Source organism: Poecilia formosa, unplaced genomic scaffold (assembly GCF_000485575.1).
Source record: "Poecilia formosa unplaced genomic scaffold, Poecilia_formosa-5.1.2 Scaffold20, whole genome shotgun sequence".
In the NCBI taxonomy this organism is placed as follows: domain Eukaryota; kingdom Metazoa; phylum Chordata; class Actinopteri; order Cyprinodontiformes; family Poeciliidae; genus Poecilia; species Poecilia formosa.
In genome coordinates, this window is record NW_006799959.1 from 2,864,009 (window position 1) to 2,889,824 (window position 25,816).

At 40.4% G+C, this 25,816-nt stretch overlaps 1 protein-coding gene across 2 annotated transcripts in view; it reads right to left on the reverse strand.

Annotated features, from left to right (window-relative positions):
- Positions 1-489: 489 nt before the first annotated feature.
- znrf3 (zinc and ring finger 3) overlaps positions 490-25,816 on the reverse strand; it is an 82,847-nt gene continuing 57,520 nt past the window's right edge. The window contains exons 3-8 of one of the 2 annotated variants that reach the window (XM_007547454.2): positions 10,239-10,313; positions 7,810-7,941; positions 6,173-6,280; positions 5,093-5,260; positions 2,806-2,908; positions 490-2,393 (exon numbers count right to left, since the gene is read on the reverse strand). In XM_007547454.2, the coding sequence (XP_007547516.1) occupies positions 661-2,393; positions 2,806-2,908; positions 5,093-5,260; positions 6,173-6,280; positions 7,810-7,941; positions 10,239-10,313 (2,319 nt within the window). In that variant the 3' untranslated portion in view covers positions 490-660. Of the gene's footprint in view, positions 2,394-2,805; positions 2,909-5,092; positions 5,261-6,172; positions 6,284-7,809; positions 7,942-10,238; positions 10,314-25,816 lie in introns of both variants that reach the window. The other variant, XM_007547453.2, reaches the window with a different exon arrangement.

The window sequence follows — 25,816 nt, forward strand, 5'->3', positions numbered from 1 at the left end:
CAGACATGCTTCCATAAATAGACAGTGGACCCCTGGTATTTGCAGGAGCTGAGATCAATGTATTTTTGGGACCCCCTCTAAAAATGCTTAACTGCCGATTTTACTAGTTAAGACACCAAATGTACCATAATATGCAACAATACACTCAGTGGAAACAGTCCTGGCACTACCGCAGACACAAATCCACATTCTTATCTCTGCTCTTGGGATTACAGCTGGTCGGCACTAAAGGAAGTGAAGGTATTTCATTTTTCCAATCCGTTCGAATATTTTTTTATTTGCTTTACAAAGAAAGAATCTCTGAATAAGCAGGGGTCCACTGTGCTCTTGTTCCTTCAGCTTGCACGTACAAAATTGTTTAAATATTGATTTTATCTAAACTTAGGGCCTTTCTTGGTGGCGTACAACCTTTGAGTTGATGCCAATGAGCCTAATCAGCTTTGAGACATTAGGGGCCACAGGAATGAACATGATGCATTGCTTATTTTAGGGTGCAGGGGGGGGAGGGGGGAATACCATTTCAGTAGAAATCCACACAATCTTAGATGATAACATTCAGCGCTCAGAGAGCAATTTTAGAGCAAGGCAACTAAAGGTTTTAAACAACTTGCTGACAGCGTACCACTATCCGACTTTTGACTCTTCTTTCCGGACTCGTGCTCATATTCCCAGATCTCCCTCATTTGTTGAAGTACTAGTTCCCTGTACGGTCAGGCTTGCAGAGAGCTGAGGGTGGAATAAAGCCCTCGTCTCCTCTGCCTGGCCCAGCTGTCCTGAGGGGAAGTACCTCTCCTTATGCTCATGGTGCTCCCCTGTCTGCAGCTCTGCCTCCATTGTTATGCTCACAGGTAAAAAGCTGCTCTGGGTCTCTGCCCCCAAACCCATTTCACAGTCTGTGTCCTCGGGAATTATGGGTATCCTGTGGTTGAGTTCGCAGCAGCCCTGTCCTGAGCAGGCATCCGAGTCCGAGTGTGCGTACTGCACGTTAACGGCGTAGTCCTCCGTGTAATGTCCTGCCGCGGCCCTGTGCACCTTCATCTCTTTGTAGAAGCAGCAGGGCAGCCCTTCATAGCTCACCTGCTCAGAAGGAGGATACAAGTGCTCGGGTGTGAAGTAGTTCTTAGGGGAGGAACTCTGAAAATCTACACCCCGTTGACAGTGTCCCGAGGCTACAGGCCCTGCTTGGTCCAAGTCCTGCCCTTTGCTTTCTGCATTGGGAGGAATCACCTCAAAACAGCAGCTACAGGCTGCAGCCCCAAGTTCCCCCGACTCCTCCTGAGCCCCCGTCCCCCTGTCAGCTGCAGCGGCCTCTGGGGCCCCGGCTGAGGTAGTGCTCGTGTTAATGTTCTCCCTGGGTTCCAGTGACGAACGACTGCTGTAGTTGGGCTCCAAACTGCAGTTGGAGTGATGGTCCCCCGAGTTGTATCCCGATGTGCCAGCCGGGAGCTGGAGGCAGTCATGTCCCAGTGGAGCAGGGATTGGTGAGTCCTCAGCGGGGGCGGTGGTGCAACCCGAAGCACCCGGTTCCCCCGTGGAGCCCCGACAGGGACTCTTGCTCCTGTAGACATAAGGGTCGTAGTCGCTGCTCAGCGAGCTGCGGAAAGTGGAGCAGCTTCCGTAAACCCCCTGGTTGCTGACCTCGGTACAGTCCAACATGGAGTCGCTAGAGGAGCAGTGGCACTGGCCTGAGCTGCTGCTGCTGCTGTCGCTACCCGGACAGTCGGCGAGGTAACCACTGCACACAGAGCGGTGGCCATGGTAACAGCTCAGGCCAGAAGTGCTGCCACTGTCCCCTACCCGTGAAGAAGAAGGAGGCGCCATGTGTACCACTGTGGGGTACAGGAGTCCTTGCTGGAAGGCTCTGCTGTGGTGACCCTTGTGGGCTCCTGCCCCTCCTCCCAGCTGCCCAGCCAAAGGCCCTTGCGCCCCCTCTGGCTGCTGAGGGAAAGACAAGCCCTGGAAGTAGTAGTGCTGATACATGGTTTCATACTGGGAAAAACAAGCTGCTCGGGAGAAGCTGCGACCGTGGAACTTGGGTCGTTTAAAAGCGGTGTGATGCTGCTGCGCGGAGTAGGCGGGGGGTCCGCGGTGCTCCAACCTGCAGTGGTGGGGGTTGAGTGAATGTTCCAGATGCAGGGCGGGGTGGTAACTCCGGAGGAAAGCTGACGTCGACTGGGGTGGGTACAGACCTTGAGGGTCCGAGTGCTGGTCCACCGTGAGAACGGTGATAGGGTTGCCATGGGGGTCCATGCTGGTTCTGGTCGGGTATGCCGTCACCTGGCTGGCGCGGTGCACCCTGCCAGGATAATGGACCGGCAGCACCACCCGCTGCCTGCCGTGGAGCGAGCTGCCAGGGTCCATGCATGCTGGACCCGAGTTTCCCTTCTTTTGTTCTGCATCATAGAAAAACAGAAAATAATAAATGGTTAAACATTTGCTAAAAATGACTGAAGGGTGGCCTTGGACAGGTTCGAACAGGTTTATGGGTTATAAAAAAAACAAACAAAAAAAACATGCTCACTACACTTTTCTCACAAAATCAAATTCTTAGATAATGATTTTTGTTTGCTCAAGTCTGCCTATTTTAAGCTTTCAGAATGAGTTGTTGTAGGGCCTCCTGTCACTTTCAGTCCAAATAAGCTACTAATTATTGATGTTACATTCCACTAATTTTCTAGACACCAAAACAACAACAACAACAACAAATAAATACGTATTGCCAGAAAACGCCTGGGCAGCTTTTTTAAGTGCTTGGGCTGTTTTTAGAAGAAGTAGAAAAAAGTTGGAAATTGCATTCAAACATACCGATAATGTTGTGTCTGCAGTGGGGACAGGTGTGATGCTGAAGCAGCCAGGGGTCAACGCATTTCTTATGAAACCTGTGAGCACAAGGGATCACCCGCAGCTCCTATAGAGGAAAGAGGAATGAATCCATTCAGTTTATTTAGGTAACACCAATTCATAAAAAATGAAATCTCAAAGTACTTTCCAAAAGAGAGGGGGTTTAATTCATTATATCCAGAAGTATATGATCAATTAAATGAACTACATGTGTATAGCAATATTTGAATTTAATCCTAACCATAACATAAACTATTCAATCTCAGATTAGGTTAGCTGAGTCCTTTGCAGCAATCCCTCCTGCTCAGCATCTGAGCAGTCGTTAATAAAATCGCCCAAAATAATATATTGTAAAGGCCAGCTTCATAAATGCACATTAAAAAAATCTACTGGATCATATAAGTAAAGTATTTGGTGTAAATATCTGTTAGACATTCATTTGGATGTGGGAATGCGTTATGTTGCCTCTGTCCACAGGGTGGCAGCAGAGCCACACAATTCCCAATTGTGGGTTTAATACAGCCCATAACTGAAGAGTAAGATTCAACACATGCCTCAAACTAAACTCGGTTATTTAGAACAAAAATAACATGTTTCTTCTGAAGAAAACAAGAAGTTCACACTTGAGTATTAGTACAAATATAATTGGATTTAGTTGCCATATTGGCTAAAAGGAATTTGGAGACAAAAGCTGGAACAGTTAGAATGTTCTCCACCAAGAAGTCCCTCGTTGCCTTTAAAACTGTGTGGCTTAATACATGACTCATCTTCAAGCTCTTTTCCATCAAAGCCTTTGTTGCTTAGTTCACTCCTCAAACTGCTTTGATGCCATTCAGCCTTTTATATCGCCACTTCCTTCTGTGCAATCCTGGCGCCATGCTTTGTTGTGTTTTCTTCTCCTCACCAAAAAGACTCATAACCACAGAGAACACACACACTCGCAGACTCTGTGCCCCCTGGGGCAACAGGGTTTGTCCCTCCAGCATCCATGAATAAAGGATGAGCAATGCAGTTACAGTAAAACCCTAAAGTCCAAGACTGGGATACATATTTTGACTGTGACTCCATGGAGATTTAAATAAGGCTGTGCTTAGGGGGTGCTGGGACAGGAAGTGTAATCCCAGCCTGGTGTACTCTGGGCACCCCTTATCTCTCCAGGTGCTGTGAAAGACTGAGCTAAATGTCTAAAAAGGCGGCGGAAAGAACGTCGGTATAAACCCCCCCTTAAAACTGCATTCTATTGCAGTGGACAATAGAATGGAAGTCCATCAGGGGGACTTCCATTCTTTTGTCCACAGCAATTTTGTTTCATGTCTGCAGAATATGTCATGAACAGAAAACAAACTCAGTGGCTATGTGAACACAAAGGTCAGCTTGCTCTATATACGTTCCCATTAAGCCGAACATTTAACGTACCTTGAAAAACCCTCGACAGCCGTTGAACTTCTTTGTATTTTAATTAGTTTTAGTAATAACTAAAAGTAGAGAATGATTGGAGAAGAAGGAAACTTTGTAGACTTTTAAGGTGTATCTTGCATATCTAGAGACCTGCTCTGATTTTTCATCATTTCTTGGAAAATTGCTAAAGTTCAGTCAGACTAATTGAGCATCAGTGGACAGCAATTTTCAGAACTCACCCTGGACTTTTAATAGGGCATTGCAACTCAAACTTTTTAGTGACTACACCATTTCAGAAATTTATGCAAAAAAAGAAAAAAAAAAACAGCTCTCCACAGTTTTTACACTATGGCAAAATTGTGAGCGTGTTGCAATTTTTTTTTGTTGCAAAAAATGGTGAAAAAAAAAAACATTTTAAGTGACAGCTAACTCCCATATGATGGCAGCAGTATTTCTTACTTCTACTACACTATTGCATCAGTCGTACTTGTTATAGTCTGTGATCAATATTGCGAGTAGCAAAACGTCACATTTTCCATCATACATTAAGTGCAAATATTGCAAAATCCATTGCAAATATTTCTAAAGTAGCACCACAACATCAGTGATTCTGATTGCAAAAAATAAATGCAACAAAAAGTAATCAGGAAAATGTTATTTTAGTTTAATTTTGTTTAACCAGAGCAGCTCCCCCCACATGGCTTGTGATAAGCTTCAAACAGAATATTTATTCTTTTGGCTTTTTTTCCCCCATAATGGCATTTTACAAATCAACATACTAACATACTTCTGACAACGTACTTTTTAATCAAGTTTTATGCTACAACATCCATAAAACGGACTCTTTCCTTACCTCCCCATCGATGTATTTCTCCAGACAAATGGCGCAGTCAGAGGTGGAGCTGCTGCTCAGCGAATCAGAGGCTCCACAGCTGCTTTCGCGCAGACCCTTTCCTTTCGCCTTGAATTTGCGCGTCTCCATCTTTTCCAGCGCCTGGATTGCCATTCTGTTCATGGAGCTCTGCCGTAAACAGGAAAAAAATATATTATTTTTTTTGTTTGAGAAAGTTTTGCTGAATCTACACAATCGCTGCAAACATTCCCTAAAGCATTTGTAAATGTGAGATCAGAACTATAGCAGAGAGTGGAGGTTATAAGTTAAGACTTGCCCTGGTGACATGTGAGGAACATTCACAGAAGACGCATTAGGAGCCAGATGTCTAATTATCCTCCGTCTCTAATTTGCTTCCTGTAACCTTAACAGATAAATGCCTTTGTAGAGGTCAACTCATGAGTCATGTCCAACAGATTTGATGATTTAAAGCAGACGGTGACTCAAGAAATAAATATTTCTGTTGATTAATTAAACCACAACGTGGGTGTTTCTGCCTTTTTACTCCATTGTGTGTAAGATAATTGCAGACGGTTAAGATGGAGACATCAGATCAACAATAAACTTTGGCCAAAACATCAATACAAGACGAGGCTTTGAGGAAAGCTATGAATTACTTTTTACATTTTCGAACGGAAAAAATGAAAACTGAGCCAGACACTGACCAATCCCAAATCGCGTCAGCTCACTCTGAGGAAAATTAAAAATCAAAAGCAAGCAGCTCATGCATCCTGGCTGGATTACATTCGTCTTAACGGATGCCGCTGCAGGTTTCCTGCCCTGTCATGACATCTCTGTGTGCTTGGCGCCGTCAGGCGGCTTCTCATCAGCATTAATTAAATGCTAATTCCAATTCATGCATCTCGACATAAGCCTCCACTGAGAGGTTTTTGTCAACACACAAGAGGAATCCATCAGCGGCGGAGCTGCTGTCGCATGACTCGGCGTCTGCAGTGGAGCTTTTGTAGAAAATAAACCAACAGAAAAAAAAAAGATGTGTGCTTCAGCGCTCACAAGTTTGTAGCTGAGTGAGTTACTGACCTGACTTCTCCTTTGCTTTAGTTTGATCTTGATGAGGAGGATGAGACAAACCAGCGACACCACGACGAAGAAGGCAAGGAAGATGCCCATGTCGAAATACTCCGTAGGCTGCTGTGGAAAAAATACATTAAAAAAAAAAATCAATATTAGGAAATTTCCACATGCACCTCATAAAAAGGTTCATATTGACTGGAAAGACGTATCTAATAATTTATATTCACTTTAAATATTTATTCCCTTACATACATGTTCTGTGACAGTAATTTACACAAGTTACAACTTTGCCATGGATAACACAACCAAACTTGACACAACGGAACAAACAAATTGGTATGGAGAAAAGAATGTGTACAATATTTTGTTTAATCCTCTTTTTATTCAGATTTGGATTTCAGTTTTCTTTGGTAGAAGTGATTTGGTCATATTCGCCCAATCTGCCCAGCAACAGGTCATCAAATCTGTCAGATGTTGAGAAAATCTCCCTTTAGCAGACGGCAGAGATTTTCAGTCAAAATGAACATATTGTGATTCTTATTTCTGAAATACCACTTATTCTATAGCTTCAATCAGAAACTTGGACATATTGGGAGAAAATGTACTGGTGGTTTGGAATAATTCCATACTCTCAACCAGAAAGCCCAACATGATGCAGCCACCACCGTGTTTCACTGTAGGAATTAGTCAGGAACGGTTTCATCAGACTATGAACTCTTCCACCAGGTTTTGGGAGGTTTTAGATGCTTTTTTTGGAAGAAAAGGCTTCCTTCTTCCAACCATACGCTTTAGGCCATGAATATGAGAATAAAGGAGATTATACTCCCATGTAAAAAATGACTAATTGCTATAAATTCCTCGTCACCCTCTTGGCAGCCTCCCTGAACCAGCTCCCATTTCTTTTCCTCAATTTTGCATGTCACTGCTGTCAATATTATTAATGACTTTTCCTTACAGTTTGACACAACGCTCTAGATCTTTTCACTAAAGGATGACTGAATGCTGAAATCGTGTCACACTTTGTTTTTACCTTTCCCTTTAATAGATTTGTTATTCAGTTCTTACAGTTGAAAAAAAGTTCTGATTTTTTTTTTCTTTTTTGCCATGTAGCTCCACTTTCCAAGACAGATTAAAAAAATTTTCTGTCAATTTTTCCAGTATTTGATCATTTGTCTCCATTAAACTCTTAAAACTCGCTGCTTTGTTCTTAATAGAGTCTTAAGATCTAGAATAAAAGGCGAATACTAATACTTCAAAGAAGTTCATTTTATTCCCCAACAAAAAAAAAAAAGGCCTTTTATCCCAGAATTTCATTATGTTAAGTTATTTGACCTCCAACCTCGGTGGCCTTTTATCAAATAGCCAAGCAAACAAGCAGGCCTTTGACCGGCTGATATTAATCTGTCACAGAGCTGTGAAAAAGCCTTCAGCCTCGGGGCACCAAGCAACTCAGACGAAAGACGGAATGATTTCACAGCTGGAATTTACACGGGTTTCCTACATCTGAAACTTTCACCACCAGCATAAGCTCACAGACATTTTCCACGTCTTTGTCGTGATCCAACATGTGTTTCAGATCCGTCTCACACGCGCGTTTGCAGCATCTTTGCTCTGAAGTTGGAGGCGTAGATGTGAACTCTTACCCTCGGCGGCCTGTGTTGGATCCGAGCTCGGGCCACCTTCTGCTTGTTGACGATGTTCATGAGCTTGACGGCGTCGTTGCCCTTCACGTAAACCACCGGCCGTTTCAGAGGATCCTCCGCAACCCGGTTGAGCTGGAGAGAGAAGGAAAAAATACTCTTAATCTTAACAATATGCTGCTAATTTTGCCTGAGTATGTACAGTGAAAGGAATAGATGAAAAAACATGGATCACAAACTCCAACACCTTCTGAAATTATCTTTACTTATTTAGCGCTGATAAAAATAATAAAATTACAACTTATAAATCTCAGGTGATTTAAAAAAAACATCACTATTGTAAAAAATAAGATAAAAGAAATTGTTTGATAATGACTTTAAATGTTGGTGCTTTGGATTTTCATGTTTGTCTCGAATGTAAGCAATATTTGGGTGCAGCTCTTCATCTGATATGAACCTTTTGACCTCGGTTGAAAAAGATTTGGCAACGACAAGAAACCACCTGTAGATTTTTAGAGGGGCGATACGTCTAACCACTTCACTATGTGGTCAGACATAATGAAGTCTAACTCACTCAAAATATTACTATAAACCCTTCTCAACTGACAAGTCTCACACTAAACAGTTAATGGTTCAGCTTTAGCCAAGTTGGGTGTGTCTCCGTTGGTAGTGTGTTCCTCACTATGTGGTCGACGCTCTGATGATGTCATTTTGTGCGTGCGCTCAGCTTCTCCTAAGTGTCTCGGTGTTTGTTGTGGGGTCCAGTGGACGCCGAATGCGCCAAAATTAATGAAAAGGTTTGGACATCAAAACTTGACCATGGAATTATGGTTTTGCCTCTTGCCAACTAATACAGTCTGATTGGGAAAATGGTGGTTGAGATATTGTTGTTGACATAAATCAATGGGCCAAACAACAAGCCAATCAAATCGCTTGTGCGCAGTACCCAGCATGCACCAGTGTACCAGCATGCGTCTCTGGGTGGATCCAGAAAGGAAGAACTGTGCAGTATCTCACAAATCTTTCCTGCCAGAACAAATCTTTGAAGATATTTGGATACGACTTATGACAACATTTAATTTCCCGGATAAATAAGGCATTTTTCTAACCTTACCACAATTTTGGTTTGTTTGCTACAAAAAGATTGTTCCATATTATTATTATTATTATTATTTCTAAATATAATGTGTAAACATAGACGCAACAGATCATCCTCTGATCAGATGGAAATCACAGAGACACAAACCTATAAAACTGCATCGGAGGGTGTAAAAACACACTCAACCAGGATGCCATTCATGCTAAAGACGTCGCTGGATGAAACGTATGCAGCCCTGACACAGAGATGTGTCACAGCACAGAGTCTGACGTGGATTCATTTTACGAGGTGACATGACTGAGTACAAATGGTAACGTCTCCTCTCAGTTATCAGGTGAAACTACGCATGGGACAAAAGATATGGAAACCATAGCAACAGTTTGCCAGGCAGACTAGAAAGAATGAGTCAAGACTTTTCAGTCAGTCCCATCTGTCCTCCCTGTCCTACTTTCCCCTCTGCAGGTTTCATTTCTTCAGTTTGCATCTCGTTCAAGGAAAGTTTCCAACCTTCTAAGTTCTTGCAAAGCAGCCGTCGGCTTTGCATTATATGACAAATTTGGAGAGAAAAAAAACAAAAAAACAAGGTCAAGAGTATTAACTTTACAAGACTTCATCTAATTTTGGCCCAGGGACCTTAATTCTCCCCGAACTCCTCCTCCCTGCCCCTCGGCCTTGCGGCTCCTGTCTCTGCTGATCGCTCTGCTCTGACTGGAAAAGCCTCTCGGGGGAATTTAACACAGCCGCCCAGCGCTGCCTTTCATGTGGTCTGCGCGCAATCCCTTTTATCTCTCAGCTACGCACTTTACGACCCAGCAGCAGAGAAGAAGAGGAAAGGAAAAAAAAAAACTCTCTCTCTCTCTCCGTCTCTGCAAGTCCAGGCCTGGCGTTGCAGGGATGAATACCACAGGAGAATTCTTGTGACAAAGGCGCTCAAGGGAGCAACTGAAGCATTATGCAGCAAAGACATGGGAATCAGAAAGACTGAAAAGGGCAAGCATGTGGATGTGTGTGACAGCAGATTTATGTTACTGTACAGCATGCTTTGAGGTCTCAGGAGGTGAGGTAATGTTCTCTACCTGTGCAATTAAGAGCTTCACAGCGTTTGGTCATGGTCAGGGAGAAGCTAAGCTTGAATTCTCCAAAAGTACGAGTTGTGGAGTCAAAGAGCAGCAAAGAAAGTGCATTGCTTAGACAAACAACACACATGCAGATGCGGCGAGGAGGGCAGGGCATGCGGCCAAGCCGCTTTCAGAAATTAAAAAAATGAAAAGGCCAAACAAGGAGGATTAAATGGAGAGAGTGAACGCCTGGGTGATTCTAGGTATGTACAAACCTGATCGATGGCATCCGGATTCTCAGATACATCAAAGATGACGGCCGTGGCTCCGCGCTGCACTGCTCTCTTCGCCTGCCAACACAGAGCGCAGGAGTAATCAGACATGATCAACAAATGTGCACAACAGGTTGCATGATCAGCTGCAACAATCTTGCCTGTTAAACTGACAGCCACTAGAGGGCGCCGTCTCCCCGAGATTAACCCTCTACAAGCATGCCATGAGAAAGGAGAGTAATCAAAGAGAGAACCAACAGAGAGAAGTAAACAAGTCAGTGATTACATTTGCTGGGATGCACATGTGGCCCTTTGGTTCATTCCTCCAAAGTCCCATGATGTCATCCCATGTAAATCAGCACCACATTAAGGCAAACCCATGTGACAGAAACCAAAAGCTGCCCCCCTCCACCCCCTGCCCAAAGCCAGGACTAACACACCAATTTTCATGTGATGCAACCCTGCACGGCAAGAGTGGAATTTGAACTGAAGTCTGCGGAGCGCGCTCGGAAAAGTTGAACAAAGTTATCAGGGGTTTCCAGCTGTTAGAAAATGTGAGCGTCTTTCATGTGAGAGGCAGGAAAAGTTGCAGCACAGAGGTCCTTTTGAAGAGTTCTGCTACAGGCGAGAGATAAAAGAAACGCTTGCATTTGCAGAACCTAAGGTATCTCCTCGCAGAATCCAAATTGGCATTCCCTCGTCAAAAAGGAGGAAAGGAAAGGAAAGCTGTTGTTTTATCTTAACTCCTGCCTTCCCCAACCATCCTTCCTCAACCCTCTTGATTCGTACTGCCCTATTTAGACAACGTTTTGATGTCTGCTCTACAAGATCTAAAGGAGCGCAGCTAGGATCATATCCTGGTATTATCAAGTGCCCTTGGGTTCCTGCCAGCACTCTTAACTGGCGGGAAGAGGAGGGGGTGAGGATCAAAGTGACAAGGCGCAGTGCCGCGACTCTGCTGCCGCCTGGCTGGAGAGTGTCTCCACGCCAAGCTGCAGGCCAGCTGAAAAGGGGGGCATGTGGTGGTATGTGTGGGGGAGGCTTTCACAGAGCGTGACGTTGATTCCTGAGGTGACGTTTTCAGAAATGTGATGCGGAGCAAGTTTCTGGACAATTTGTCCCAGAGAGGAACAGGTTCAAGGAATTAAAACAAAAAGAAACTTCAGTGACATTTAAGAACAAAGGAATTCTGAAAGATTGTATTGTTATTCATCAGGCGCTCATTCTTTTACCCCATGAAGAGAAGATACGATCTTCTTTTCAAGTCGGTTATCTCAAAGGCCTCAGTTATGCATCCCTAATGGTTGTTTCCAATCTAGGCAAGACTCAGCTTTTAGGTGATCATTTCACCACTTTGTCATTTCATACCAGACTTTTTCGTCAATAAAAAGTCAAAGTTATGTCCCGACCTTGGGACAACTTGTACCCGCTTCGTAGATGTTTCATACTTTGACAAGCAACATTTTGTAATCTAGTCAGTCTATTACAAGAAAATGTGGTTACAGTTGCTGACCTTTGGAGAGGTCAAGAGTTATCCATCATACTTCAAACAGAATGGAGTTGGGATTCAAGGTAAAGTGTTAAGACCTTTACCTTGGTCTTAACACTGAAACCTCTGATTGAACATCTGATTGAACATCAGAGGTTTCAGGTTCCTCACCAACTTGAACGTCATCTGATATTTCCAAACATTTGATGAAGTTTGCATCTTTTAAATCATCAAAGACTTGATCATACGTAAAGTGACTTTTGCTGATAGTCTGATGCAGCCTGTATCTCTGACCTCTTCTCGTCCTCTGAGGTCTTCTGGTCTACGGGTGTTAATGGTTCAGGAACACATTTTAAGACTTTAGACCATCACAATTCACGTGGATTGTGCTGCCTCTGTCTTTACACTTTTGGTTGAGTTTATTCTTTTCAGAAACACCTGAAAACTAATTTATACAGACAAGGTTTTAGTTTGTTTTTGGCTGTATGATTTTTCTATGCCATATATGCTTTTTAATGCTTTTCTGTTTCGTCCTTCTTGTTTTTATTTTCCTACCTGTTTTTGTAGTAGAGAACTTTGTGATTATGCAGAGCTGTGAAGTGTCTTACGCATTTCCTTGCTATGACTAATACATAAAACACTCAGAGCTCAGGTTTGTACCTAAAAACAAATTCAGCCGTGAGCCACATTGTCTCCTGCAACCGTTCTGCATTTAACCTGAACTTGGCGTGACATGAAAAAAGAAAGACAGAATTTGAAACCTGTCACGCTTCAGACTGATCCATTTGACTTTTTCACCTGTTAAAACTGGCAAAGACTCCTTAGGGGAAAAAAAAAAAAAAAAATTAAAATTAAAACTGAATCTAAGATCACATTTTGTGACAATACGTATAAACAGATAAACATCCGCAATGTTTACTTTGAAAATATATTTAATCACATAGTTTTTTCTTATTAGTTTATTATCATTTTATATAATCTGTACGTCAGTTATGATATAATCAGCTCATCAAACACATTTGGGCTGAATAGAAGTTACATAACCAAACCAACAGAAGGTCTCTGATATTGAGACGCATATTTATCATTATCTGTTGATTTAATTTTGAATGTAAACACATCACGACCCTCTGACTCAATTAGATTTCCCCTTGGCTTAATCCACAGAGAAGATGTTTATGAATCAGTTTTTCAGATCTCATTAAAGGCCAATTAACCCAGCAAGCCGATTCCATCTTTCCCAGTGGTGAAATCAGAGACACACCATTAACACAAGCCTCCTGTTCCTTCGCTCCTCTACATAAACTAACATCACTCCACTTTTATGCTTTTATCCACTTTTGTATTCGGAAAGTTCAAAAGAAGGAAGAGCGGAATCTCAGCTCGGCTTTTTCCCTCTCACCCAGTTTTCTCTCAGCTCCACACCGATGCTGCCCCCCTCCACTGCACATTTAATTCAGCACAAGTCTGCTGCTGCTTTGATGTTAGCTCTCGCAGTTAATAATTAATAGCTCTTGGTAAGAAGCTTTGAGAAGAAAGAGATCTCCCTCCTGAAGAATCTCCACTCGGGCAGGCCTGCGCTGCAGTGCAGGGACTTGCCTGACGACAACAAAAATGCACCCACAGGCAAACCTCTCCTCCTTCAAACACTTGACACAAAACTACAACCTCGGACACCACAGGAAGGATAAACGCTGCTAAAATATTGCTAAAAACCCAAACGCTTCAATGAGCAAATGCCGTTTACCTCACAGCCTTAAACCGGCTATAGAGTTTCAAGTGGCAGCGTTCTTGTGTAAGGAGATAATGTTCAGGCAATTTGAGATGGCATTCAGTCTTCTGTGGAAAACTTCTTAGAAAGAAGAATCACTTAGGAAACGCAAGGTTTTATTCATACGCTTTTTATTGAGACCAAATGGGGATTTTTTATTTCTTTTTTAGGAAGTACGGTCATTAAAATGACCAAGTGCTTCTCCATGAAGACGGCACTGAGACAAGACAGATGAAAGCTTCATAAAGTGAAGAATTTTGCAGTAATACTCAGATTTACAGATTCAGTTCTGAAAACTAGGGACTCCTGCAACTTTTTAGCAAAGTTTTTTTTTTTTCCCCTTACAGTCATGGTTAAATGAAAACACAGATACAAATCCCTTATTGGCAATAAAACACACAGAAACAGAGCTGTACATTATATGTTGCAAATGTAAAATTATGGCAATATAAATATATTATGAAAATTGGAGAGAACTGCTTGGACTGCAACAAATGTTAGCCAATTAGCATGAATTAATTCAGCTTCTATGCACCACAAACTTCCAGAAAATAGAAAAACAGCTGAAACACTGCTTGATAATTTTCAAGAATTTGTTTATTTACCAAAACAGTAGATGCGACCACATGTCACTTTATCAGCAAAACTGAGTTGTTCAGATAAAAATAACGAATTAAATATTTTTCCAGGAGATTGTGGTTGAGAAAGACATCAACACTGTTGGGTATTTTATTATTTAGCGCAGAGAACCAACAGAGATTCATTCATTATCGCATATCACACATTTTCCTAATATCACGAGGAAGCTGAAATGAAAAAGCTGAGACTGAAAGTGCAACCTTGCTACTTCCAGATGAGTGGAGTTTAAAAGTAGCAGCCAAGAGCTGCTAATGTACTTCATGAGATGATCGTCGTTATTTGTGACCTCCATAAAAGCGGTTCTCAGCCAGTTTGCTGTTTTCGAGCATACATATTGATGAGGTGATTTCCAATCTATTTAGGCCCATCAATCTACTGAGAGAAAGAGTATTTATAGGTGGAAAAAGGTTGAGGGCAGCCAGGCTTACCAGGAGTGGATCTCACAGTCAACATCTGACTGCGAGATGCTCATGCAGATTTTACGACACAGCTAGAAAGGAGAACAACTTGTTCTCCTTCATAAAAATAAAGGCTTGCATTAGGAAAGCTCATATTTTGTCATGATATATGACAATATGTTTGGTGAAAGCCAAATACAGCATCTCTGGTGGTAAACATTTTTTGCCAAATGTCAAACACGATAGTGGAGGGATGATGCTGCAAGTTAATCTACAAAGTGTCTTTACATTCAAAACTTTTTGAACTTTTTTGAATAATAAACCAATCTTGACTGGATTGTTTGTTAACTAGGATAACTTGCAAAGTGTGCATGACTAAATTGAATTTATTTTTTTTGGAACTTGATATGACTGGTGGTATTTAAGCAAACTGAACTGAAGTGAGTGATTCTTTGGGCTTGTTTTGCAAAAACAGGACCTTGGAGTCATTGAGTCAACCACAAACTCTGTTTCAAATGAAATGTGAGGTTGTCTGTCCAACAACTGCTAATCAATGAGACAATGAATCCAAACAACTGCAAATTTACAACAAAGACAAAAAAAAAGGAAATATTTGGCGTTGCAATAATCGAGTTCAGTTGCATACCACAACCTCACGTAATGCTTTATTTGCACATTTCAGTGTTAAATAGAGTTGTTTTTAATTCTTCTCATTTTTTGAGTGAACTCCACTTTTCAAAATAAAAAAAGTGCATTTTTCCTATTTTCTTTTTTTACATCAACACTTCATTTGGATTTAGCCTCAAGATCTTTCATCTCATCTGCATTTAGCAAAATGTGATCATTTGATGACAAACTTGTAAAGTCATCTACAGCGCCACCTGCTGATGAACTATTGCAGTCTGCTCTGCTCACCTGACGCACAGTTGTAATGTACCATCACCTTTATGTGCAGCCTGGTGCTTAAATCCTTGCATGCCTGTAATCTTGTAATAATCCAGATGTCATGGAAACCACTGTTGGTTGCCAGTGATAATAAACACAAAAACAATTAGTTTCCCATCAACAATCAAAAATATTATTGATAGGAATTAATATATCCGAGTGTTGTGCCAATTTCTTTCACACCACTAAAACTGAATACATTCATGCTCATTAATCATTCCAAAACAATTTCATAGTCAAATTATTATCCTAATCACTTATCAACATTTTTATAAAACAAAGTGTTTAAACATGCAGAGATCATGACATGATGCGTCATGTAGTGATCTGGAAATGTAACTGCAGAGCATTTGCAGCCTGACGTTTAACTCCAATGTCATTCTAATGAGGCTAAACTGTTATTAAAAAAATGCAGTCATTTCTGTATTTTCAAGGAGATTGACACCAGAAACCTCCATGAATCTGAAAAAGTCAAGCTGCTATAAACACTGGATGATTGGTTAAGCTCCAGTGTTGCCACAAATCCTAACTCGTGTAATGTTGAGACAAAATGTGCTTAGATATACTTAAAACTGCAGCGGTCAGGTGTGACTGCATTGAGCTGTGACTTTTTCCTTCATCTTTTCTGCACCCACAAACTCTTACTCCCTGCTTGCATCAGACCTCTGCTGAGTCCCGGCAGGAAACGGATACAGTTTACAAGATGAGTGCATGAGTTTTCTGTTTATATTATGTTTAAAGCCATGAGGAATATGATGTAGAAATACATTTTCAATAGCAGGTCTTCATAGAAATATGTGGGCAGCGCACAAAAAACACAGCAGTCACCACCCTCTTACCTTTAAGGGAAAATATCGAGGCTCTTTTCTGCATTTTTTTTTACATCTTTCATTTGCTTTGTGTGATATCAGGGGGAAGTTTGCTCAGCTCAAAGTGAATATTTTCAAACAATAAAACATGTTTGTGACAAATCGACAGAAATTTGGATAGAAAGTTACAAAAAAAAAAAAGATGAAACATCATCTTTGGTCTTTAGTAAAAGGTGAACTCCCAAACTAATCTGTGTGACCTGAAGGGGTGGTGTGGAGGGGTGGGGGCTTCTCAGGCACTTCAAAACACTGCTGGCTTAGCAAACTGCCCACTGGCCCTAAGGCATGAGAATTAGGGAATGATCTTCCCAGAGAGAGCAGAAAAACCACAGTAGAAAGTACTAAGAGCCCAGTCTAGACACAGAGAAAAATGAAAGCTATGTTTAGCATCCCTAAGTAAGCCCGCCAGCTTGTAAGATCTGAGGAAGAGACGTTTTCGCTCGTCTAGAGAGACTTTTCTCAGCCTTGCACCCTATCCATCACTCACACGGACAAAGGCTTCTCGGATTTCACACACCTGCAAAATAATGTATTTAGTTATGAACACATGAACAAGAGACTTGCTGAAATCCAGACAAACAAACACTGATACACCTGCAAAGCATGGCCGACATGCTTGTTCCTTTATCACATTACTCCCTCCGTCTTCCCTGCTTTCTTTTCATCTGCTCTTTTCTTTTTTTTCCTCCTCCTCTCCGTGCGTTCCCTTCCCTCTCTCTGCACTGCTATAATTAAGGCAATTAAGTCTTCAGAAGACTCTCCACTGCTATTATGCCGTAATTTCATGTTGCCTCCTGGCTTTACGGTTTATTAAAAGATAAAGGCATACTTTTCTCCCATGGATTTTCTCATATGTGGTCTCTCCTCCTCCTTTTCCCCCTCTATCCATGTCGCAGCAGGCGAGTGTGCCAAGGCATTATTTTCATTCAGCTAAAATAAAATCCTGCTTTTCAAACGAGAAAGCAAAAATGAGAGCTGCTGACTTTTTTTAATGCTCCCTCATGAAGTCATCAGTTGTTCAACATCCAGTCAGACAACATTAATCACTCTGTCTTACTGTTTGATGTTAGCACATAATGTTGATGTGTCATAGCATGTTTTTTTTTTAATAATTTATTTTGGCTGCGGATCATTTAATCAACAGGTTTGATACTTGTTCTGCTGGATCTGCTCACTTGCAAGCTGCAAAATAAAGGACTTTCCTGTTCTTGCATACGCTCAGGCTGTACTCTGCAGCCGTTTTTGTGAAGGCAAATAACCTTTGAATCAAACCTGCTAGTAATGACTTCATGAATCCATTTTTAATTAGATGATGAGAAATATCTTGGAAATGTGGAATCTTAAAGGTGAATCCTACGTCTGACTGTAGGCTTTGACAATTCCTGAATATTCTCAAACTTTTGAACGCTTTTTTTCCTGTTTAATATTAATGCTGCTGTTCCTTCACTTGAGACATTTTAAAGTAATCTCTTGGAGAGTCTGATGCATCTTTTCTTCTTAAAAATACTCTCCTGTGGCTTACCGGTGAGCGTGTCTCCTCAAACACCTCTCCTCTTAAACACTGCATACAAACTGAAGGCTTCCTGAATATGAAGAAAACAAAGACGGTTTGAACCACTGTTGTAAGCCTGTGACCACCATTCTAATATCAAACATGCACACAGGAGGTAGGGAGAGAAAGTGAAGGGTGAACTGGTCACTGCTGCTTCTAACAAATGGGGATGACTGACCTAAAATTGGCTGCAAGACTCCGACTTTCATTCCCAGAGACCAATAAAATGTTGACGCAATAGACTAAAAGTAAAATGTCCCCACAAGTCAGGAGTTAATGGGCTCATCTCGTAAATATGGCACATAATCATTCAGAAACCCAGGCAAAATTCACTCACTTTCCCCCATATAAACTAAAACAAATGACTAAATATCCACCAAGAACACCGAGTCCATATTTTCTTCTATTTTGTCTGTTATTTGAGGAACTTTTCTCTCTGACGATGGTTCTAATATAATTTTGAAGAAATGCTTGAGCATAAGTAGTCAGTGTTTTAGCTACATTTTTTCAGCATTCAGAAAACTTTTCACTAAAGTAGCAATCTGATCCCTAGCAAGCCAACTCTGAGCAAACATGTACTCTGAACTGCTAGCTTGACTTTGGTGTTGGTTTCCAGAAGCACAATTGAACTTCAAATGTCCAAATGCAAAACTAGAATCATTAGATGTAGTTAGCTCGACTTTTACGCAAAATCATTTCAATATGAGGAAAGGATTTACTTTTTAGTCAATGGACATTGTGGCAAGTTGCTAAGTAAGAAAAGTGTCAAAGGTTGTTTTAAAGGTAAGATTACGCAGATGATACACAGTTCTACATTGCCATGTCACCAGATGACTCTGAGCCAATCCAAACACCAAACAGATGGTTAGACAAATTATTGCATGGCTGTGCCAAGGTTTCTGAATTTCTGAAGTTATTATCTTTGGACCTAAAGAAGAACGATCAAGAGTTAGCACATAGCTCCAGTTCTTACAGCTAGAAACCAGAGATCAGGCCTGAAATCTGGGTGTAGTGATGGACTCAGACCTGAACCTTCAGAGACACAAAGATAATCACAAAGTCAGCCTTTTATCAGCTGAAGAAGAACTTCTCTAAAAATGTTTTAAGAAACTCATCCATGTGTTTATCTTTCGTCAAATCATTTACTGCAATGTCTTCACAGGTCTTTTCAGAAGATAAGAAAGTATCTGAGCAAGAATATGAAAAATAAGAACTGTTGCTCTGAAAGCCAGATTAATTTCTGGTGCATTTTGATGATCAGATGTGAGACTTTTTAGTAGTCATGGTGAAGGGAGTTAGCACTGTTAAATTAAATTTGTTTGGGTTAAAAAAAAAAAGGTTTAAACATAAAAACAACTACTATGATATAAAAAGTGAGGAATCTGCATTCACTTCACTTGGTACTTCATTCTTGAACTGGTCCAGCTCACTCATGCCAACTTAATTAACAGTTTGGTTTTCCTCAAAGATCCTATATTGATCATTTTTAAGTAGTTCTATCAGTTATATGATGGGGAGCTACAGTGCAATCACCAAATTAACCTTAGAAATACTGTATTTACTAGGAAAATAAGCTAATTTTCCAGTACCTCACAAACATACACAAAAACATCCTTTTGCCTTTTTGCTGTGATCATCTTTAGATTTCTGAAAAATCCTGACTGGAGTTAAGAATTTGCTCCAGTCTCTTAAATTCAGAAAGGCTGCTTCCTTATGTGGCATTTAGTCAAATTAATTTATATGAACAGAAACAGAAAAAGCTGCAGACTTTGTACAAAAATCAATACTTTCATATAAAGTGTTGAAGTGTGTGTAATATTTTGAGTTACAGGCATATAAGCCTCAGGTTAAAAAGTTTCTCTGTGGTAAAAATCTACTTATTCCCAAAGAGACGTGGAGCAACAGATCTGAAACGTAACCATGCAGAGAAACCAATCCAGCTAAGACTGCAATGATTCACTCCTGTCTGTACCAACCATTATGCACACACTGCTACAAAAAGTAAAGCCAGTCTGTCCTGCAGTGATACCAGTCAGGAGGCAGAACCCGTTCTCATGGGTGGTTTAAATCCCCAAACGCAGGGAGGAGCTGAGCAACAAACACAAAACCACATGAAGACTTTTTGGAATCGGTTTTCATCAGAGGTTCAATTCTGGATGCTTCTCCACTTCTCCAAATCCACAAATTGTTAAAGCTAAAAAAAAAAAAAAAAGAGAAATCACTCACTACACATTTTGTTTGTCTCCATTTCCAGTTCAGGCTTTCTTCAAAGCTCAGCTAAAAACTTAAACAACAACCTCGCTCCTGTTCTGCATCTGCCTCAGCGCACAATATAGGGTGGCTATTCACCCAACATTGCGTAACATCAATTATATAAGTGAACTGTGCGATCAAAATGTGTTTTTGCACAGGCGTGCATGCATGTGTGCGTGGAGGCACCTCTCAGGAGGCCTGCCAGTGTAACTTGGCAACCAGCCGGCCCCATTAAAGAGTTCAGGGACGGAGAGAGGTGTACTGAGAGGTGCCTTCTCTCATCATAAGACATGTGTTTGGTACTTGTGTTACAGTGAAACTTATGAGCAATATTAAGTCTTGAAATAACACTGAGGTGACAGAACTGAAGCTGCTCTGCCAGATTTTCCAAAACGAGTCCAATTTGAACAGAAAGTTGTCTGAACTGGGTAATTTTCTTAACTATATTCTACTATAAATGAATTGTTTCTAATCTAATTAGAAGTCTTTGCAAGTCTTGGATGCTACTTAGAAAAAAGTCCATTAAAAGATCATCACATGGTGAATCTCTACAGAGTATATAGGGCAATGTGCAGTGGGTAATTCTCAGCATGTGATTGCCACTACCAATTATAATTACATGAGCAGATCAAATGTTTGCCAAGCATAACTTCCTGTCACATGTCCTTATAGAAGAAAGTTTTTCTCAGATTATTGCTATGGCAGCTCTAATCACTAAAATAAGCATTGTACATTAGAAATTTAAAAAGAGAAGAAATTAATGAGTGCTGCTGTACCTACATAGATCAGTTTTCTATTATAGCCTAACTGCTAAATTGAAATAAAATATAATTATAAATCATTAGTTTAAATAAGAAGCTGACGAGGAATACAAGAACCAGGAACTTGGGAGAAAAGTGAAAAAGCAACTTTACTGGAGTTTCTCTCACCTTTTTCGACAAAAGTACATATTGATTTATAAATTACATGGATAGAGATAAAACCGTGGGGCTTCAACATTAAAATATCATAGATAAATACCAAAAAAATCTTAAAAAACAAACTGATTGAAAAAAAAAAATATATAAAAGTTATTAAACTGTCAGTACAGTCTAAGCTTCTTCAGCCAGAATAAAACTTGTTTTGTTCTTTTCAATTCTATTTAGCAAAACTGCTATCATTTTTTTATGTCATTAAATTTTTCATATGCAGCTCTGGAACAAAAATTAAGAAACCATGTTTCTCTGGTTTTACTCTTTGTAGGTACACGTTTGAGTAAAATGAACATTATTCTTTTATTCTACGAACAATTGAAAATGAGAAATGGTGAAAATAAAGATGCAGTGCCTTCAGACCTCAAATAATGCAAATAAAACAAGTTAATATTCATTTAGAAACAACAATACTAATGTTTTAACTCATTTGAACATTAGATGTTGGGGTGGATTTTTCTCAGTTTTTATTCCTTTACTCATTAGCTTGAGAAAACCAACATGAGCCAACATGCTCCATTTCAAACAAAAATCCCATAAATATTGGCACCATTTTCTGCACATAAAAAAAAAATATGCTGGCTTTGTTATTAAAGCAAAATCAAAACTATGTTATATACCTTGATCATATTTTGGGGGATAAAATATATCCTAATTGCTGTTTAGTGTACAAACAAGACATTCTGAGTTGCATTGAAGTGAAAGTTAAACAAATGTTTTGGAGATTGAGACCCAACAACAAAGTTCACCAAGTTTCAACATCAAATGAACCGGCGCAGAGCTTTAATCAGGAATTATGTGAGAAAGAGAGAATATAAATCAGGGCTTCATGTTGGATTATTGGTTAGCATTATGACCACACAGCAAGAAGGTTTTCTCCACGTTTTCTCTGAATACAGTAAAAAAAACAAAAACCATCCATCTCATCCACTGCGCAGTCTTAATCATTTTGATGTTTAATTTATTTAACTTGGGAGACTGAACTCAGAAATTCTTATAAAGTGACACATTTCAAAGTTTGTTCAAGCTCAGAGTTAGATTTTCTTTATAAGCACGTTTTTTGGGAAGAAGTGGAGCGTGATGTTAGTTCTTTCCAAACTCATGAGATTGGATAAACATAAAGTGATGGATGAGTTTCGATCCCTTGATTCCACCTTCCTGAGCAGCGCAGAGTCGTTTACGTCTCTAACCATAAGCTTTTCTTCTGCTTTGTGCACCGCAGGAAGCATTTCCTGCCTTTCTCCGAGCGCCTCGATGTCTTTCAGAATCAATCGCACACAAAAATAAGAACGCAGAAGCAAATTCACAGACTCAGACCGCCACTAATCAACAAGCCCTTCAGTCTTCCCTCTCCCGCTGCCCATCATTCCCGTCCTGCTGAGAACAAACGCCGAGCCGGGAGGAGCGGACAACCGCTAATTAAATTTCCTCCTCTTTTCCTCCCTGCCCCCTTCCATGTTGTTTTGTTACCGGTTTTGGTCTTTTGTGATTCACAGGAAAAACAAACACGGTTTCCGGCGAGGCCCAGGAACACTACTCTTTAAGTGCCCTTTTCTCCTCCTACTGTCTAAACAGGAGTTGTTTGGAGAAAAGTTGCACAAGTCTGAGACATTGACAGATGAACAGCATTTTTTCCTCCTTTTCTTAAGCAGTTTTTGTGGAGCATAATTCTCGTTATTGATTGAATCATCATTTTGAGTCAAGTGTTGCTATCCACCGCTTTAATTTCCCTTTGAAGCAGCTCTACTGATCTCAGTTTTAGGATTTTATTTTTGATGTTTATATTTCTAAACTTGGAATAATATCTAATTGTGGGCTTAGCTTTTCCTATAAACAGAAAGTTTTTAAAATTTTTCAAACAATGACAAAGAAAGTAGAAAACAAAACCAGAAGCATTGAAAGAATATTACAAAAGCGTATTATGGTCGCTGTTTACAATACTAATTGAAAACATACAAATTTTTATTCTCTGACCAGAAGGTCAAGCTGAAAAATTACCGTTTTTCCCATCAAGTCACTATAGAAGAATCTGAATGTCTGTTTTTACTGTAAATAAAAACAAAATTGAAAAAATCCCACTTCTTTCAGTGTGTAAACAGGTCAATAAACTTTAATGTGCCGTTTGTTTTGAGCTTAGTAAAAATCAGATAAATTTAGGGATGTACAAGTTCTTGTATAAAATAAGGATAATCACCTTTGTTTCACTTTGTCTGGTTCAAAACTTCTTCATCAAGGTATGTGCAACACATTTTTCTTCCCTCTTTGTGTAAACATTGTTACTGATCAATAAAATGTGACCAATTTATTTCATTGTGTTTTTTGAGAGAAAAATCAGGTCAGAACTCCAAGAACCACAGTAAATGTGTATGTCCGTAGAAGATTGTAATTCTTGCTTTATAGTTTTAACTCAAGGCAAGTCTTTTCAGATATTTAAAGATAAAGTCAGTGATGGCAGTTTGAGATGATTATTCGTATGCAAATAAAATCAAAACACAGATCTCAGTCAAGCCAAGCCATCTCCGCAAACCGACACTTTTCCTTTACTCCTAATTCGTCTGAAGTCAGAAGATTCTCACTAATCTCCCTCCACCTAAAGCTGCTGAAGGAAACCGTGTCCCTCCCTGCTGTAGGCAGAAGCTGCTGCTGCTGCCTGGGCAAACGGCAGAGAAGTTCTGCCACATTTTACACTTTACGTTTGATTCTCACTGGACAAGCAACCAGAAGAGTTTCAGTCATCGAGATCAACCAAACCTTTAACGATTCGAGCTGAACAACAAGAAAATAAGCACAGGCAGAAGCAGCCTGGCTCCGGCAGATCAGGACCAGCTTCCTTCTCACTGATGGCTCAAAATCGAAGCAGCAGAGCGAGGTATATCGTTTTTAGTTCATGAATTCATCTAAATCAGAACTGGCGTCTACATTAGTCACATTTCAGGCCTACAGCTAGTTTAGAGGAGGCTACTACAAAGTTAATTTAGCTCATCCTCCCTGAACAAAGTGATGTTACACACCAGAACATGCACAGAAGCATTTATAGAGGTGGAATAAGACACTAATTGTGAATGCATTGCTATTTTTCTGCTTTTAGTGGTGAATGACAGACTTGCATTCTTCCAGAGGAAGCATTAACTGATCACAAAGCAGATGAGAGCATGAAAAAACTGAGGAAAAGGATTTTCATTTCATTAGGGTTGCACAAATTACAGTTTTCTGATCCTTTAAAGCTGACCTGACGATTCCGATTTTACCCGATACATTTTTTATTTTTGTCTGAAAAGGCTGGTAGGAGTGTGGTGACTACTGTTAATCACACACATGCAGACATGACCTGGTGGACCTGCTGAATCCAAAGTCTAACTCTGCACTAAACATTGTGTTGGATATGAATTTAAGATATCTGGTATGTTGTTGTTTCATCTTTTGTGAACTGTCCAACAGATTGGTCAACAACTGCACACATAAGAGGGACGACTGCCAGAGAACTTCATGAGGCATTCCTGTTTGGTCACTGTCAACAGAAATAGTAAATCATGCAATAATGGCAGCAGCTCAATAGATTTATGCATCTACAGTAGAAGTGCTGAAGACGACATGCTGGAGTTAAAGCCAGGCAGATGCGCTGGCCTGAGTATTTCAGAAACTGCTGACCACACACAACCTTATCTCGGTTTTGCAGGAAATGGTTTGAAAAAGAGAAAATATCCAGTGAGTGGCAGATCTGTGACAAAATATTCCTTGTGGACATTAGAGATCAGAGAATAATGGGCAGACTGGTTTTAGATAATAATAATAATAATAATAATAATAATAATAATAAAAACAAGCAACAGGTTAAATACACGCCTGAAAACTAAGATATGAAGCTTTGAGGACTGTAGCTTCTACCAACTCCACCCAACGCCTCAAAACAACAATTTCTGAACTGCAAAGTTACTAGGTGTCACTTCTGTCAACCAAAAACAGGATTTACAAACTCCTCTATTGGAGAGGAGTCTTAAGTTTAGATTCACAATTCAGATTCAGGTGTGAACGGCATAAAAAGTATGGATCCATCCTGCCTTGTATCAACACTTCAGGCTCATGGTCGTGACCTCCATCCCCTTTGTGACCACAGTGCACCAATCCCTTCTCAGTGTACCAGCTAAAAAAGTTAAAATGACCTCAACAGTGAAATATTGATCCAACAGAGCAGGATGCACTGGAACATCAGATCTGAATCATAGATGCAAAGACAACAAATCCTCCTCAACTTGATGCCATTATGTCAAAATGAACAACAAAAAAAACATTCTTGAATGTATGTCATGAAGTAGTAAGGCAGTAAGTGCTTCCCATAAAGTGGCTGGTAATTGTAAATGTAAGAGTTTTGTCATTCGCAAAATACATCTCAAGAGTCAGATAATTACCCAAAGAAAGATTTATCATGTGTTCCCTTAATTGTATCGTCATATTGGGCTCTAATAAGTGGGATCCCCACTCTCTGCCAGACGCATTCCCGTTCTCCATCCGCTTCCTATCTACATGTTTCACTTCTCCTCTTCCATTACCTCACCATCTTAAAGTGCACCCAGCTCTGATGTTGCCCCCATATATCCACACACACATCGTCTGTCTCCCTCCACCGTTTCCAACTTTGCCGCCCTGGCACGACTTAAAAGAGCGTTTGAACCGCAAGAGCAGGATAGTTTTCATCC